General features: G+C 40.9%; 1 protein-coding gene across 13 annotated transcripts in view; it reads left to right on the top strand.

The window, feature by feature from the left end:
• IPCEF1 (interaction protein for cytohesin exchange factors 1) overlaps positions 1–17,324 on the top strand; it is a 90,334-nt gene extending 73,010 nt beyond the window's left edge. For all 13 annotated transcript variants that reach the window (XM_063329357.1, XM_063329359.1, XM_063329358.1 and 10 more), the window contains 2 exons: positions 7,916–8,106; positions 11,589–17,324. In XM_063329357.1, the coding sequence (XP_063185427.1) occupies positions 7,916–8,106; positions 11,589–11,789 (392 nt within the window). In that variant the 3' untranslated portion in view covers positions 11,790–17,324. The remainder of the gene's footprint in view (positions 1–7,915; positions 8,107–11,588) is intronic.
• Positions 17,325–18,411: the final 1,087 nt, after the last annotated feature.

Raw genomic sequence — 18,411 nt, 5'->3', positions numbered from 1 at the left:
GTTTCTATGTGGTGGGAAAGAGTGGGTGCTTTCAGAGAGTTACTGGAATCCAATTCCCATAAATTCTGGCTTTGCAAGTAGTGAAAATGCTGGGGCTGGCAGAAATGGAGTCCCTTAATGAAAATTTCACTAAGGAGTAGTAAATGCATTGTCTTCTGTAATTTCACCTTCTGGGTTAAGTAGTGCCTTTGGGAAACATTACTAGGTGCGTTCAGGTGGATTGTTAGAGTGTAGGTCATATATGGTATGGTGGCTTATAGATCCTGTTAAGAAGATTTACTGGTTGCTCTTCAGAAATCCTGACTTTTGCTTGGAATATGTTGCTCTGGTATTGTCTGCAGTCCTGCAATAATGTATGGGTTAATGCTTTCCGTTGTAACTGTAAGGGTGACGAGTACTTTTATGGATGGTCATAGAATTAGCATGACACCTTCATAATCATTTAAAGCATAGTTTGATAGGCTCAATAATACTAACCAATAAAAATGGAATTGAAATGTAAATCAAAGCACATTTTTGGGTATATTCCTGCCATTTGCAAGGTAGCTTAATTTTCCCAAAAATATTCCTGGAGAATTCTTCTGTTGGTCACTGCTCAGCTGATGGCTAACCCTGATCTCCTAACTTCCATCCTTCCCTCACTGGTGATCGCTGATGGAAATCCAGAAATAGATCATTTCAATGAGACAGTAACTATGGAAACTGTATAACCTCACTAGTTATTGTCTGCATCATAACCCGTTGTTGAGCAAGTAAGACGTACACCATACACACATTTTTCTTTCCTTTATCAGTCTGCATAGTATGGGGAGGGCATGGAGAGTCACGGCATGTGGGGCCCTCCCCTGCAATAGCCACTGAAAAAAGAACTGAAATAATTTGCAAGGAGATTAGTTAAGCTACTTCAATTTGAGAATGAGGTAGAAAAAAAGGATTAATGTAAAATAGCAATTCAGTTCCAAATGAGAATTGTCAAAAAGGATACAATTCTGGTTCTGTGGCTTATACCCCAAGAATTTCCCCTTCCAGCTAGTTGATAAGGATGTGCACAACTACTGTGAGACAAATTCAAATTGTGGGGTAAAAGCTAGCTGCAAAACCTTATGATTTACAAAAACTAGTAAGAAAACCCTTGTTATGTATGTCAGGCGAAACAAGAATGCATCCCTCAGTGCAGTCTGTATTATTTGCTTTACAACACTTCTGAATAGTGCATTCCTGACAGCTCTTCATGTTTCGAGGTAATGAGACAGCATCCAGTAAGGAGACATGTCCATCTTGCATTGGCATCTGTCCTGAAAGCGCGTGTCCCATGTGCGTAAAGCCGGCTCTGCTGTTATCAGAACAGCTATGTGCTCTTTGAATCCACTCCCCACAGAGCCTTCACGTGTATCGGTGCTCTCTCCTTCTCCTTGTGAGGATAGAAAAAAACAGTCCCACACTCTGCTTTGTGGCCACATTCTGCTTCGTAACACCCCATGGGGAATTTTTGGTAGTAGCTGATAACAGCCTAGAGCTGAGGTGAAACTTTTCAAGAACTGAAGAGCACTTTTGTTGGCAAAAGTCAGAAATGGAGTCCAATATGAGAAAAGTTGGTACCCAGAAGGAAGAAAGAGTAGCTGTGGCTTTGCGGGGAGAGCTTATCATGAAAATACAAAAATAGCGAGGAAACCTCAGTGATGAGTTAAACAAGGAAAGAAAAGTTTCTCGGAGATAAATGGATGAATCTCTGTGAGAGAAACTACAGATAGGACTTAAATGATCAATGGATTATTTTTTCAATGAACGTTATTTAATGAAATTTGCTAAGCAACCGTGTCTGGTGCAAGGAGCTGAGCTGTACCATATGGTATTTTTAACAACCTCTCCAGCTACTCTTTGCACTGTTATGACCATTCTCAGCCTTAATTCTCAGCACCAATTACTGGGGAGAGGTTATATACCAGAGGGTAATACAAGGTACAAAAAATGAGAATTTAACTGTTTTCTCTTTTGGAAGGAGATCAGCATTAGGTTTCCATTTACTTTGCGGGAATATTTAATACTTCCGTGTTGCAGCTTGCTACATGCACAGTGACAAAGGATTCAAAGCTGCCTGTGACACAAAGAAACTGAAAGGTAAACAAGAAACGGTTGAGAATACAAACAACTATCTGACTACGTGCTCTATATCCAGAAGCTGGCCTTGCCTGATCTGGGATGCCTGATCTAGACACACTCTGCAGCCAAACTCCGTCCTTTGTATTTCTTCTGGTAACTCCTAGAACAAAAAGCATCTGACTATGACCCACCACCGCCATCATCAAAAACTATGACAACAAAAGGAAGCTGCAGAAACTGAGAGGTTACTATAAGAATGCAGGAATGTGTGTTTGTATTTATTTAGGGATCTTCTACTAGAGAAATAACATCCTTCTTCCTTACATTTTCTGAGGGTTTTATGGTCATGTGAAGTTAACGCGTCTTGGCAAGGAATTCTTAGGGTACCATTTCTGGTTTATTTATTTTTCCTTATCTCACAGAAGCTGATAGAAGATCTGCTGTGTGCTGATATTTTGAAAAACCTGGAAAGCACTCCACTTGAATTCTATCTGTGTTGGTTTTGTGGGAAGGAGTTGGTTAAATAGGAGCTGGATGCGGTCAATTCCTTCTTTTCTCAGAACTGATATCCTCTTCCCCTCTGGAGCCTGCCTGTGCCAGTAATAGCCAGAACAGATCCTCTAGTGTGCTCTGGCCCCTTTGTTCCTTCTGCTGAAGTTACAGAAAATGGCTAGATTGTGGCTGAGACTATCCAAGAAGTATGTCTACGGTGAGAACAACTGTGTAGAGAAACAACTGTTTGAATGATTATTTTGCTATTGATCAAAAAGGCTTTAGAAATCATTGTGAAAGCTACGACGTTACGGTTTTCTAAATTCTCTGAAAAAGAGATACTTATTTGTGTTGTTTCCAGTTCAGTCACAGTTTGTTAAAATGGCGTTCCTCACTGCTGAGTCCTCTCTACTGTTTAGTCAAGAGCATCTAACTGTTGGTGGTAACATAATTTTCTTGTTTTTTTCTCCCACTTTCTCCTACCTTTAGTTCTGCATTTGCCAGTAAGGAGTTTGCCTAAGCTATGCCCCGCTAATTCAAATATTTCATGTCTTTTCTGTTGCGGAGTTCTGTGGAAGATGTGATTTCCTTGTGCTGTCATCATATTCCTGTTGAAAAGTCTACTACCATTACGGAGACTGGATGGGTGTGGGGTGGTGTGTGTAGGCAGGCAGGTAAGGGAAAAAGGGGTTTATAATTGTTTCTTCTCCTCTCCCCAGCCTGGGTCTGTATGTTGTCCCATTGGCATCAAAGGTTTTGGCAGAATCAGAAACAGGGGTGTTGGCACAGCCACAAGAAGCTCATAAGAGCAGCAAAGACATGAGGAAGAAGCAGGGTTTTTTTTCCTGGGATTAATACACAGTTGGAGAGCTGTGAGATCTCAGTTACAGAGTGGGAGAACAAGTGTTTACATTTCAGCTTAGAGTTAATAAGATATGTTCTGTTGGAGGTGGTTTTCAATGCAAAATCCCCATTCTGCCAAACATTGCCAGTTTCTATATCTTTACTGCTGAGAAACAATTAGCTTGATTTTTCACAGCTGCTTTTTGGAAAGTTCTGGAAAACTTCAGTTTTGTAGGCTTAAAGAGCATTAAAGTTGAGATTTCAGGCAGGCTCCTGTATTGCTGCTGCAAGGTGGGGAGTCTCAATACCTTAATGTCTCCCACCTGTGGCAAGTTGGCCGACAGAACAGTGGAAGCTGAAAACTGAGGAGGTGAGGAGCTGGCGTGTTGAATCTCTGGCAGCTTGCTCTTGTCTGTGATATCTCCTATTAGTTAGAGGGAAATTCCAGACAAGTGGCATCAAGCCACAAAATTGTGTTTTACTTCTCCCGAAACAGATTTTGTCAGAAGTTCTGACTTGCCTGAAATATTATTTTAGTTTCCTCACCCCAACCTAGAAGGTCTCTTTCTCTTGAATGTTAAAATAGCTCAGGTCATGATTTCCCTTTTCCTTGGGTTAGCACTGGTTCTTTTGACTTTCCCCACTGTGGAGTCTGACAAAGTTAAGAGCTATACAAGACTATACAATTTTTCCAGAAGTGCTATGAAGCTTTTAGCAGACCGCAAGGCCTGTGAGTGAAGGGCGTTATGCAGGAGCCCAGGAAGACTGTTACTTACAGTGGCTTCACTCGACAGAATTGCTATAGTTAATACTGCCAAGGGAAGGGAAAAGTGCACAATGAGTGCATTACCCCGTGTGCATGTACACGCTCATAAATGCACACAATATGTAATATCCTTCCACTGTTGCCGTTTGTTCCTTACCACTAATCCTGCAGTAGCTCCTGGGAGAAAAATGAGTGTATTTTATCTTTAAAATGGGATGAGATAAAGAAGTGCTGTAGTAGAATTCCAGTTTCCTAACTTGCATTCCTGAGACAGAAAGTGCTTAGCTTCAGGAGTACTGGTGGAAGAGATAACTTGCAATATTATAGTTTGAATGTGCCTGATGTTAGCTGTGTGACCTGACTGGAAAGACTCACTTCAGAGCGGTGCTAGTGGGGCCCAACCTATCCATGTTATTAAGAATTTTTGTCAGTGGAGTATATCCATCATTGTAAACCTTCTGAGGTTAACAAAGCTCAGAGAAGGGCTGGTACATTTATCTTTGGGAAGCCAACACAGACAATCTGTTCATTTTTACACCAGTGCTTGTGTACTATGTGCTTTTTGCATAAATCTTTACTTTGCGATGCAAAGCAAATATTTTGTAACGATTCAGTGGTATGGTCTAGACAGCCCAGGTTTCACGGGAGACATCCAAATCCTGAAGCCTAAAAATATAGAACTGGTGAATGACTGTGCTTCTGTTAGAGACTTTGCCATCAGCAGGTCAGTGCTCTGACTCCAGGTGCAAGGGAATTAAGCAATCTGAAGTTCTGGGAAAATGGGCTGTGCATGTTTGAATCCAGAGGAAAAACTCCAGTCTGTGCTTACGCCTTGAGTCACATTGCTTTATATCTATTATCCAACCTTATTTGGTGTTTTGTGGGGAAAGCAAGCAAGCAAACTGTAGGTAGTGCTCCCTTCATTTACTTTCATGGCATTAAGAGGCTTGTGAAATACCATAATGCACCACTGTGTGAGTGAGGAGAAATATATTTTGTTATCACAGATCATTTTATTGGTCTTGTTAATTGATTGCTAGAAATAATGCCTCTCCCATCCCTCCATGACCTCTCCCCCTTTCAGATTTGTAGCATCAGTCTAGTGTGTTCAGTGGGAGCTTCAAGCCTGCGACAGATGGGCCTTTGCTTTCTGAGCTTGGCACCAGGGAACTCAGGACGTTGAAGGTAAAAGTCCAGATAGGTATCAGACAGTCTGATCCCAATTCATAGAGGTTTGTTGGCAGATACACTCTTCATCAATAGCAACAGTATCTGCTTCTATACAAAAGCACAATATTAAGATACTGTTTTCGTTTTTTTTAGCTCTTGTGGGAGAAGTTCATTGCTCATCAGTGTAAAGAAAGGTGGCGACAAAATTACTATATGACTCATGCCTGGCTCTACACAGCCTGTAGGTTTCATTCACCCTTGTTTTCCAACTGTTTCCTGAAATCCCATTTAGCTGCTTCACTGTCACTCCCTTGATCTGCCCAATCTGAAGAATCTAGCACATTCCCTTCCCTCTGAAATTACCTGACCCTGATCAATCCCTTGGGGGTAGGAGCGGTGGAAGAATAACAAATAGGAGAGGAGTTTGAGGTTGCAATCTTGAGAGAATGCGAGAGCTGAGTGCCGTTGCCGGTCAAGGGCATCATCTGGGAGCCTTTTGCTGGGCTTTTCTGACTTCAGCTCCCTCTTTTTTTTGTGTACTGACTACTTCTTTCCTCCTTACCTTCACCATCAAATACACAGAATATATCAGAGTACGTAGCATGGAAGGAGAGTGTTCAGTGAGGGCATTTTCTCATGCTTGCTGTTTTGTAAGCCTTTTAGGACACTGAGGAGCTTCATGTGTTAGCCTCAAAAGATATCTGGAGCAGGGATCTTATGCCCCCCATGGCTTGACTATTTTTTAAAGTTGCTGGACAGGATCAATGGAATTTTTTTTTGTTCTTATATACTCTTTCTTTGATATCTGATAAAGGTCAATTTATCTGTCAAAGTGATACTGTGGACAGTCCTGATGGGTGATGTCTACAGTAGCGCTGAGCCAGTCCTGTGCAGGATCTGGCTAATGAAACAAACAGCTGCTTCATCCCAAGAAAGTAAGCAGGAAGCTAGTTATAATTACGAGCCTCATGGCATGAACCGACAGTTTTCAGGAAATACTGCTGCCGTGTATTATGCCTTACACTTGCATTTTTTTTCTGTTTCCCGCAGCTTGTTAAATATACAACAGTTCTCCTTTTCTTCCCCAAGCACTGTACCAATGTTGGAAGCTATATTTAGTTCTTGTCAAGTTACAGCCGGCTTTTTATAATCACGAAGTAGTGAAAAAAAGGCCAGCAACACAGCAAAGGCAAATATTTGTAGCATATCATAAACCTTTCTTGTAACCTAAATATTTAGAAAGAACAGGGGTGTAGGAGGGTGCTGTACTTTTTAAAACATGGGAAAGATAAGGAGCAGCCTCCCAAGTGTGCTGACATGTTGGAGAAGTCTTTTTGCTGTGGCATGAGTGAGCAAAAGGACTTCTTCCTTTTGTTCAGAACACGTTTGGTAACTGAAGATGATTTAGAAAAGTCAATGTCTAACATTTCATTAAAAGAAGAAAGTGCCCAGGCAGTTTGACCGGCACATGGAGGACTGCAGTTGACAAGAACCATCACTGCTGTCCCCAGTGAAATAAAAAGAAATGTTACCCCAGTGGATCTTGAGGGACTCATTAGCACCCTGAAAACACCAATAACTTTTAAGATTTTCCTTTAGCAAACACTGAAGTAGAAAAGCTTGCAGTATGGACTGAGGGAGAAGTGAGTTGCGCAGTCTGTTGCTGAAAATGGCCTTCTGCCAAAACGCCCCTATATATGCCTGGTACATTTTTAGTTTCTGACTGCTCATTTTTAAGTTGTTTTATTCTGAAAAACATCTTTGCTTCAATTTTTATCTTATTTTATGCTATTTCATGCTCAGCTGTTTGCTAGCTTTTCCTTTCACGTCTTCTCTGTCATGGAGGATGGTGCTGCAGCTTGGGAGCCATCAGGATAATTCAGGTGGAGATAATCAAGGCTTTGTTGTGGGGCACCACAAGAAAATTCTGTGCTGCAATCTGTGAAATTCATGAGTTAAACATCAGGTGCCCCAAGGTTTTCTGCTTTAATCTAGGACACCTGGGTTTTCTAGGGACCTTCTTTTGGGACTCCTGAAGTGTTCCTCTGTTTCATTTAATTTCATTTCTCATTTTTTTTTTTTAAACTGTAGTTTCAGTAATTAACAAAACCTGAATGGGTACACCAAATAGAATTTGACCTGTGAGTTGCCGGGTAGAAATGTAATTCACTGTGTGCAGCATGTAGGGAAAGGTGAAGGGGTCTAGATGCTATCAGAGCTGTTTTCATTCAGATGTAGCATTATTGACAGTTGTTCAAAGTCTGTGATATACTCAGAGCAATAAAGCAGCACTCTATCAGTGGGAATACATGCTTGTATGTGTTTCGATTTTGACCTAATTCTTAAATATATTTGAGTTTGGTCGCATGTCTTTTTCATGTGTATTATTACCCTATAAATTACCCTAAAAATTGCTTTTGGTTTTAACTCTCATACCATTACTTTTTGACTTGGCTAAGAGCCTTCCTGATGGCTGAACTTAACATTTGTGCTATCTGCTGCCATATTCACTTTCTCATACCCAATTTATTCTTTTCCTTGCAGATCAGGAAAAATGTGATGATGATGAGATGGAGCGACTTTACAAGTCATTAGAACAAGCAAGCCTGTCTCCCATTGGTGACCGTCGGCTGTCAACAAAGAAGGAGCTTAGGAAGTCATTTATCAAACGCAGCAAAAACCCTTCCATTAATGAGAAACTCCACAAAATTCGAATGCTGAACAGCACATTAAAGGTGAGGTTGCAGAGCAAGCCAAGAAAAAGCCTTAGAGAAAAAAACTGTTTGGCTGAAAAAAGAAGCAAACCTAAGGCTTCAGCCAAACTATAATTACATATTTACTTAAAGCCCCAGAGAATTGGGTTAAGGTTTTGAAATTGTTTTCTACTTCATTCTGAATACTGATCTGTGTTTTGTTGTTAAATCTGAACTGGAAGCAGAGGCTCAGAAGGGACTCTTCTTGCAGAAGTTCCAGCTCATTTGGAAAATTTAATAAAGCAAGCTTCTCCTAGTTAGCTGGAAAACGTGCAAGCTCAGCTGAATGCACTAAACAGGGGAGCCTTAAAAAAAGGAAGAGCAGACAAAGTACATTGATGATAAAGGACATGAAAATGACCCTGAGCCAAAAAAAGTTTTCCTTATGTGATTATTGGAGAATGTACAGGATGTGCCAAAGCTATTGTAAAGACCTCCTGTAACTAAAATATTTTTAATAACAAAAGCATCCTGCTTTTATGTTGGAAACATATCATGAACTGGAGGGGTGGAGGGGGTTTAGGGGACATTCCATGAAAGGGCCAGTAAATCTGTCTGGAGTGTAGGGATTTATGGGGCTGTTTACTTGCCAGCATCATTTCAAGTGTCACGGGATTTCAAAGCCTGCTTCTGAATGGCACTGAGGGAAGCAGAAAGCTTAACCGTAATACTTAAACTGTAAGGAGAAGAAAGAATAAATGTAAACCTGGAGCTTCACTTGTCTCTTTTTGTATACATTAGAAGCAGGAATTGAATATCTTGTTTCAACTGCGTGTATTTGGCTTCAGGCGTTGTATGCTGGAGAAATGCATGAAAAACATCTGCTGTTAGCACAATCATTTATTTGATTATTAGTGGCAATGGGAGGCTTGGCTTTGGCGTTCCGGCCTGTGTTAAACTTCCTGAAGATGCAGTTGAAAAGACAAGCAGGAATACGGGCGTTCTCCCTGTTGCTGGGCTTCCAGGCTCCATGTGAGACCTGGTGAAGTCTCTCCTCCTTATCAAAGAGTCTTCAGTGACATGGTACTGACTATAGCAGCATTCATCTGCATCAGCAATAAGTGAGCCCATCATGTGACAGAAAGTTAGTTTAAAAAGCATGCCTATTTTATGGGACAGGAAGCTAAATATAGAAACATACTGCAAAGTATTCCCCGATAGGAGCCTCCCTAATAAATCTAAATAGAGTTGTATCCTGTGGGGCAATCAATTTCATTAGCATGGACCTGAATGGAAGTCTAGAAGCCTTACTGCCAGACATAAGCAAGGACAGCTCTGCATTGATTCAGCACAGGAGTATCGTATAACTTGTGATTAGCAGTGTTTATAACCTTGGGCTTGTCTAACAACTGTATTTAATGTGGAAAAATCATTTTTAAAATGTTCATAATGAATAAATCGTGTTGATCTTTTTTTTTGCTTTCTTCAAACTAAGAAATTGGAGTATTGACAAGACAAATATAGCACAGACATTTTCTCACAGACACAAACAGAGTTCTATACATGGTAGTGTTTAAGTTAGCCTGTCAGAGAGGTAAATGCCTGCAGTGGGAAAGTGCCATATTCTTTGCATCAGTGGGATTATGTGCTCGTAAAGCCAATTTTCTTAACGTATAACATGAGATAATGGGAAATCATCTATTGGAAATTTAAAAATCAAGAAAGGTTTTCATCTGACCACATTTACTCTGCTTTAATTAAAACCCTATTAGTTTGAGACAAGTGATTTATGCAAGATTCAGTGCAATTTTGACTCCACATCTTTAAGAACAGATTAATGTTGCTGTCACAATATATCATTAACAAAACATGCTTTGGATAGTTTGGAAGAGAGGGAAGCTGTGTGCAAATGTATCACAGGCTTAATGAATATGGGAAATAGATTTAGTGCTGCAGAAAAATTCCACAGCGTGGCTTTTTGACACCAAGTTTGTCTGCTGGGAATACTATTCTGTCCCTTCTGCCTCCCTGTTTCCTCTTCTCTTAGGATAACCGCTCATATCTCTGCATTGATGCCAGAAGCCCTCTTAGGAGGGCTAGTGCTGGTCTGGAGGGTAGGACCTGTGTAAACCAACAGTTGAACAAGCTTTTCTGTTTCAAGAGCAGCTTGGGCATCACAGAGATCAGAGTAGTTGATAGTTCATTAGACCAGTATTGGGATATGGATGTGTAAGCAGCCAGTTGCTACTATTGGGAAGCATCACAAATGTCTGGGAATATTTTCAAGGCAGCCACTAGCACAGAGTGTTCTCAGGCTTGATGAAAGTCGTGGCAGCAGGAGAAGATGGTGAGAACTATTCCATTGCTTTCACACACAGACCGTGGGGAATGGAACCAGGAAAAAGCAGTACAGGTTTGTTAGTGCAGCATGGTGCCTCCATTAAGAAATTGTAGCTGATAACTGGGGCTTCTCTATCCTGTGATCCACTGCGTGGTAGGCAATAAGGGCTGGAAAAGCAAAGTGGTTTGTTGTGTCAGAAAACGTGAGGACATCAACGTATATAAATACCTGAATGTAAGGTGCAAAGAGGAAGAAGCTAGGCTCTTTCCAGTGGTGCCCAGTGACAGCAGCAGAGGCAATAGGCACAAACTGAGACACAGGAAATTGCCTCTGAACATCAGGAAACACTTTTTAACTGTGAGGGTGACTGAGCACTGGCACAGGTTGCCCAGAAAGGCTGTGGAGTCTCCATCCTTGGAGATATTAAAAAGCCACCTGGACGTGGTCCTAGGCAGCCTGCTCTGGGTGTCCCTGATTGAGCAGGGGCTTTGGACTAGACTAGATGACCTCCAGAAGTGCCTTCCAACCTCAACTGTTCTATGATCGTGACTTAAAGGATCTCTGTATCCCTGTATCAGTGACTGTTCACGTCTTATGATTGAAGCAAGGTGCCTGCAATATACGGTCTGAGCTGCTCTTGTCTAAAAGTAGAGACCAGATTTGTTAGTAGTAGCTGGCGGTAAATATATTAGCAGCCACATGTGCTCTAGCCACCTAGAAACTCTACTGCCAGTGCAGAGATTTTAATCAAAATTATTTTCTCTCTGGCTCCCAGAGAAGAGAGATTTATAATATGGTCAGGGAATAAGTATTTTTTGAAAAAGTTGGAATTGGTGTGAATTATAGAAGTAAGTGCTGTGGTGTCTAGTTTCATGCAAGTACTAACGTGTTGTGAAACAGCGTAACTGTCTAATTTTCACATGAATTCTCTGTCATGAAATTTTGCAAAGAATCCTATAAAATAAAAAATATTTACATGGAGTCGTAATCTTGCCTTCAACTGGGACGAATTTCTGCTATGGACTTTAATGATCTACATTCTAAAAATGGGAACAAGTTACCAGGAGGATGGATAATTGGCCAACTCCTTGGAACATGGTTCTCTAATGTTCCCAGACTGTTTTTGTTACGGACAATGAACTCGACAGTTTCTGTGGGAAATAACCACTTGTTCTCTTCCTAGTGTAAGGAACATGACCTGGCCACAATCAACCAGTTGCTAGAGGACCCAAAGTTGACGGCAATGAAGTACAGAGAGTGGAGGAACACAAACATCATGCTGGTCCAAGATATCTATCAGCAGCAAGAGGTCCAGGACGTGTCCACAGAGAATAGCGAGGAGCAAGAGACAACTCCACAGCCTATCGCTGAAAGTGCTATCTGAGGCCATGGTTCATGGCAAAATTTTTTCCCCACGGGACTTCACGTACAGGCACTTTAAACTGCTGCATTTTGAGGTTTGTTTCTTCCAAGCGTTCTCTGAAATGAAAACAACCCCTTCTCCAAAGCTTTAATTCCTTTTGCAAAACTTACTTCATGTCGAAAAAGCAAATCTCCCAAATTAAAAAAGCATGCTTGAACGTGGGCTGCATACCTAAGACGACTGTTTTTTGAAGCAGCAAAGAAATGTTTTTCCATCTTTGGAGAAGTAAATTAAATATTTCCAACTCCTGGAAGTCACAGAACTGTATAATATGAACCGTATGAATGTGAGATCCTTGGGGTTGTTTTGACCATGTAACTTACTGTTAAAGGAAGCTACAACAATGCCAACAGGACGTAGTCTACTCTCTACCTTTTTACTCTGTAAGGTAACCTGATGTATGCATTTTCATCTCTACATTCACCCACTTTCACCTCTCTACCAGTTTAAACAGAGACAAATAGATTAGTAATTACGCATGAGTTTATACTACAGACAGCTGTCAGGCACACAGTTTGGGCTCTGCCTGATGTTTTATGAGTTTCAAATTTATTTATGGACTAGGCCAAGGTACTGTCTTTCTACATGAAGAAGAGAAGGTCTCTCAATGTTTGCTAACATGTAATTTACTTTTCAGTGAGGCAGCTAATGCTTCAACAAGTTTCAAATTTTCTTATGGACTTGGCAGAATTCCTTGGAAGATTATTTTCTTTTTCTTATTTTTGACAATTGTGACTGTATAAGGTACAAGTTCATCCCAGATTCCTACTCGGGAAGGTGATCAAGTTCACAAGGCAGAAGCTAAAAAATAATTAAATTCCTGATGTGGACCTAAAAGTGTAAAACATAGCTGCAAATATTTTTGTAAATATATGTCATTTTATGGCTTATATGAATGTGACTATGTACTGTATATATGTTTTATTTATATATTTATATATGCTGAATTTCCTAATGAACACATGGACCAGACCCACCCAGATGAGAATGCTTACAGCTTGACTTGAAATGCCTCTTTGGTTTTTTTTGTTCCATTATGAATCACAGTAATGGCTCTACAACTGAGACCACCCTGGGGTGTCTGCTGTAAGTTTTTCTTCTGGCTTTCTAGCTTTGAGTTTTAGATGAAGAAAATCTGTACTATTTAGGGCAGGAAAAGAAGTTTTCTATAAAATGCGGAATTTCCCTGTGGGCAAACAAAAATGCGTATGTTAAGAGGTTTTGCTGCAGGATTACAACTTTGTGGCTTCATTGTCCTCAGTACAACTTGGGTTTTTTGCCTTCACATCTTATGCATGTGTACAAGTATGAGGAACTTTGCAGAGTGCTAAATTTTGAAAAACAAGAATTAGCTTACTGATCTCAAATGAATGCTGCTACAAGAATGGTGGCAGTCTTCACTTCTGTTGGTTATTTCAAAAAGATATGCCTTGTCATTAGTTTTCAACATAGTTTATCTTTTAAAGCAAAATACACTATACAGATGCAGCCATATTCACCTGTCTTTATACACTGTATGTTTTATCATAGCTTGATTGAGAAAACAAAAATTAATAGTGTTAGTGGGAACACGTGAAGTCTTTTCCACCTGTGTAGCGACGTATGACTGTTGTTATTGTATTTTTAACACTCAGCAGCTTTCCTTTCAAAATAGAGACATGGAATTATCTCCCAATGCATCCAAAATTGGCAGTTAAGGCTGCGTTGAGTGTGAGAACTGAGGAGCAGACAGTAAGCTATAAAAAGGGGGAAACGGAAGAAAGAATGTAGGCTCCTTTGATATGGCTTTAATGGTAGAGGGCCAGGCAAAATGGGGGCTGGTTGAATGCAGAAGCAGGGCTAAGCTTGGGGATAGCATCACTGCCTCAGGTATAAATGGGTTTAGAAGTATGAGGGTGAGGGCTGATATTGGGTCAGTTCTTAATAACTGGTGCTAGTCTTCCAGTGGGGAGAAAATGTTAGCTGCAACCTGGAAGTGGGTGACAATGACTAAGTGGGGAAGCAGGCATAAACCTCAGGTTGGTTAAAAAGCTATTGTTTTCAGGAAATTGTCACATGAGTGGTAATTTCATCACTTTAGTAATTCTAACTAGAAGTTGATAGAAATTAAGCAAACTCAGTACCCGTTGCAATTTGCTTTAGAGTAATCACTTCCTAAAAATTAAGCCCATTTTAAGATTTTTTTATCTTTCACCATTCCCCGAAGACCCTCTGGATTGTGGACATTTGCGAGTGTCCTGCTCCTGAATTAAATTCTTCAAAGCAGATACGTGGGTGGGAGCGGGATAACCCTTGCATTTGACATGATGTCGATTAACTGCTGTGCACACGCCGCTTAATCCATCTCAATTTTAACTACTTGGTGCTAAATAATTGATAAATAATGGAGAGCAAATTGAACTTTCTCTTGCAGGTGCAGGCCATTCAGTTTCTCATGAAACAAAGCATGTAAAAACCATTTTTCTTCAAAAGCAGATTCACTTAGATCTTAAAAACAAACACGTGCTTAAGAGGCCTGTCGAACTGGGCCAGACTAGTCAGTGCCTTGCAGTTCTGAGCAAAGTCCTAATCGATGCCGTTTGCTGAAGTAGATTTGCACTATACAAAGGAAAGCACTATGTGGCCTGCACACTCTGTGTTGGCTCTTTTCACGCTGTGCTTGTATAAGCATATACAAAACAGGTTTCCCAAATACAGAGACAGACAAATGTCCTCCCACTGCCCAAACTCTACTATTGGTTTTGATAAGAATGCCTAGCCTAAAACAGCTTTTAAATTACTCTCTTTCACCTGGTGAGTAGATAGTTATTGTTGAATCATTGATTTTTTGAAAACCTGCTGAGGATGGGCTGTATCACCCTCTTTGAAAATAACAGAAAACTGTTGAACTTCAATGCAGTTGTTTTAACAAATTTCTGTGTGTTCAAGAAAACAAATGTATGAGTTTTATGCAAGCGCGGTGCTGGGAGTCTATCTCCATTCTCTTCGGCTACTATTTAGGCCTGAAACAAATGGAAAGTTTGGAAAATGTGAAGTGGAAATTGTAGTAAACCAGGACTGATTATCCAGCACTGCTAATTAACGTGGCAGTTTTGACCTGGTGCTGGATTCATCACAAGGGGCTGCGCAGCCATGTGAAAGCCACAGTCGGAGAAAGAAGCGTGCACAAGCCGACAGCTACAACTAGTGGATGCAGCGGTGAGACACCGCGGCAGGAGGAACTTGGACAACTCTGTGCTCTGCTCGGTGATGCTTAGGGGAAACGGTATCTGTTGGTCTGAACATGGAAGGCCTGCGCTACTGATTCATAGTGTAGGGAAAGTGTGCATCCCTAGTGAATGTCTAAGTCTTTAACAATCTGCCTCATGGGACTTGTTTTCTGTATTTTTTTTTGGAGAAAATGTGTGGGTATGGATGTGTGCACATGCACGCTTATTCCTGTGTCAGTAAAGCCTTTTAGTATTGGCGCGACTGTTGGTCCAGCTATATGGATTTCAGAGTGACTAATGACAGTATCTAATTTCAGCTGTTTCTGCAGCCTGTCTCTGGTGGCTTTTCTGAAAACTGAATCTCTCTGTTTTGGTGGCATAGATCTCACGAGCTACAAGAATGAGCTGGGATCGCACTTCCTTTCCTAAGACGGGAAAGGTTTCATGTGGGGACAGTAAATCGTTCTGCATCTAGTCCTGATCATTTACTCAATACTGGGTTTTACCTGAAGCAGAAATAAATAGGAATAAATGATGTGCTACAACCTTTTTTTTTTTCCCTGGATAATTTTCTTACTGGAGAAAACCTTCATATTGAGACAAAAAGCTGTTTTGGGACAGCCAGGGAGGGAGGGAAAAAAAAAGGGGTGGCATTTGATTTAAAGCTATGTAGAATTGCAGAACTTAAAGTGATTTCTAACTAGGAAAAATTATGGGCATGCTGTGACTATTGTGTGAGCCTGTAAGTTTACATGTCTATTACAGATATAATAAAAAAACTTCTATTTTTTAGCTCTTAAAGTAGCAAGAGAGTCCATGTAAGCATACTGCTATGTGAGGAACTCCATGCACTGTGGTTGAAATTTGGGGTTTGGGCTTTTTTTAATTTTTGTTTTGCTTTTTTGGTGGCACAGAAATGACCAATTGCAATGAGAGCCTGGGCTTACCTCATTTGTGAGAGGCATGTCTTTCTGTTCACAGGAAGCCAAAGTGGTTTTCTCGTAGTAGTAGAGCCAAAGTGGTATTTCCTGTTGTGTGTGGGGCATTTTGAAGCAGCAGACGCTTTAAGATGTCAGTCAGCATTTCCTTGACGGCTTTAAGATTTATCTCATTTTGGTCTGCTCCAAGCTGCCACGTTCTTGCATTTTTAAGAACCAGCTTCATTATTCACTAAAACAAAAACTGAGGTGAAAAAAGAAAATGAAAAACAGAACAGAAAAGCTCCGAGCTAAAATGCGGCTGAAAGTCTTTCCTCTGTGCATAAGGGTAATGGGAGTTAAGCTTGCCAAAAGCTATGCATTTCAACACTGAAAAAAAGATTGTCAGGTGTTGAGGAGAGTACTACATTCCTTGAATTTGCTATGGGAGAAGTTCCAAGACCTGTCTGCTTTGGAAAAATGAATATTTTTCTAATTTATTTCTTCCTGGTAAAAATCCGAAGGGAGAGGCTTATAAGCTGGCAGAAAGTTAAAAATGAAATATGCGTGTAACCCATTGACAGTTCATCAGCCTTGAGGTATTACCTTGAAATGATTGACTTTAGATGACTCAGCCTTTAACGCAGAAAATCCATTTCTTTGGGAAACCATTATAGCTACCACAGTGTCTGAGGTTTATGTACCCCATCCAGCACGCGTGAGGGCTATTTTGAGGATGTTGCTGTATGGCATTTCTATAGGGCAAATAGTTTACATCACATCATACCTTAGGAAACGTGAACTCTAATGCTCCTTGTGTCCTAGATGCCTTACGACCTGCCCAAATTATTCTGATTCCTGAAGTTGCTTATAACAGTTTTACTTCCTCCCACCTAAAAATAAAGAGGATATGAAAACCCCACTCTCATGTGAAGAGAAACTAGCGCTAATCTAGCAAATCTAGCAAAATAACTCACCTGACGAAATGCCATACATGTATAATAATAGCAGTGTTCTTGTGCAAAGCATTCAAATGCTGAGGATTGGACAAAAGGAGGAATGGGGGTGTCTATTCCATTACCCTCTGTGTAGACAGGGAAAGCCATGCATGGAGCCGTATTTGCAAGGATATCTGTCAGGCAGGGGCACGGCCTGCAGCACCATGAAGGTATATGGAATGTCAATTTGGTATTTTATCTGCTAAATCTATTTTTTTTTTCCACTGGTTTCAAACTCAAAGCACAATGTTTGCACTCAGCGCTGCCTTTTTACTGCTTGTTGCCCACACATGTGACTTGATTTTAATGGAATGATACACACATCTTGCAGAATGAGAGCCTTATGTTTGCACTTGTCAATTAAACACTGAAATGAGAGAACATTTTGCTCAGCCTTTTTTTTACTTTTCACTGCGGATTTTTCAGTTTACTGCTATATAATAAGGATTTTCTGGCTCTTTAAACAAGCAAATTCCCCTTGGGACTAATATTACTATTAAGTTGAATAGTCTGGAACGAGTAAAAGTCAATGAATGGTTTGACTGAGGAATGCCTTCCACTAGTTGGCAATGTAATTTTTTAAACTCTGCTGTTAAATTAGTTAATTCTCTTTAATTTGTTGTTGTAGCTACCCTTAGGGAAGGATGGCCTCTTCTGACAGGCATGGGACGTTGTTGGATTTTTTTTTTTTTTTATAGCCCAGAGAGCAGCCTGTTTCAATTCAAAGAGGTTTGGGGTCTTTGTCAAAAGAGTTTCAGTTTAGCTGGACAGGCCAGCCAGATATCAGCACAGTGAAGGTGTGTTTCCTGAGAGATTATCTTGTCAAAGAGGTCAGCTGCCCTAAAAGGAGAATGTCCCTGTCCTCCTCTGTTCTTCCAATCTCCTACATGCTCCCACTGCTCTCCTCAGGCTAATCTGCTCATCATTTGGCAGCTCTGTCAGCTCGACTGTGTCAGGCAGCAAGGAACAGACCCAGCAAGTTGGATAGTTGTCTACTGCGATGGTGAATAAAATTGGCTTATGAAGAGGCTCAGTGCCTGCCGCAGCCCTCACGAGGGAGGCAGCTGGATTGTGTAGGCAGAAGCAGAAGGAAGAAGAGCAGCGTAAGTGGGAGGGAAGACGGGGACCTCTTCCTTTTAGGAGCAGAGCATTAGCTTGACTCACCTTCCCGCACAGCTATAGCTTCACTTTCACCAAGTGATGATTTCCCTTTTTTACCCCTGCAAGACATGGTTGTGAAGACAACCTGCGGGAACAGTTATTCTGCAGAGTTTACTGTGATCTCAGCCTATGCTCTTGCTTTCCGTGCCTCATGGATTGCCAAACATTTTGTTTCTGGGCCTGAAAGCCAAACACTACAAAAAAAAATGCCATGTTTCCTTAGAATCCTTCCTGGCATGCTTGCTGTGGGGATGCTGGTGCAGGCACGAGAGAGGCAGTGGTTGGGGCTGGAGCACCA

The sequence above is a fragment of the Chroicocephalus ridibundus genome, chromosome 3 (assembly GCF_963924245.1).
Source record: "Chroicocephalus ridibundus chromosome 3, bChrRid1.1, whole genome shotgun sequence".
Lineage (NCBI taxonomy): Eukaryota > Metazoa > Chordata > Aves > Charadriiformes > Laridae > Chroicocephalus > Chroicocephalus ridibundus.
The sequence above is the reverse complement of the archived record's forward strand: the minus strand, read 5'-3'. Positions and strand labels throughout refer to the sequence as shown.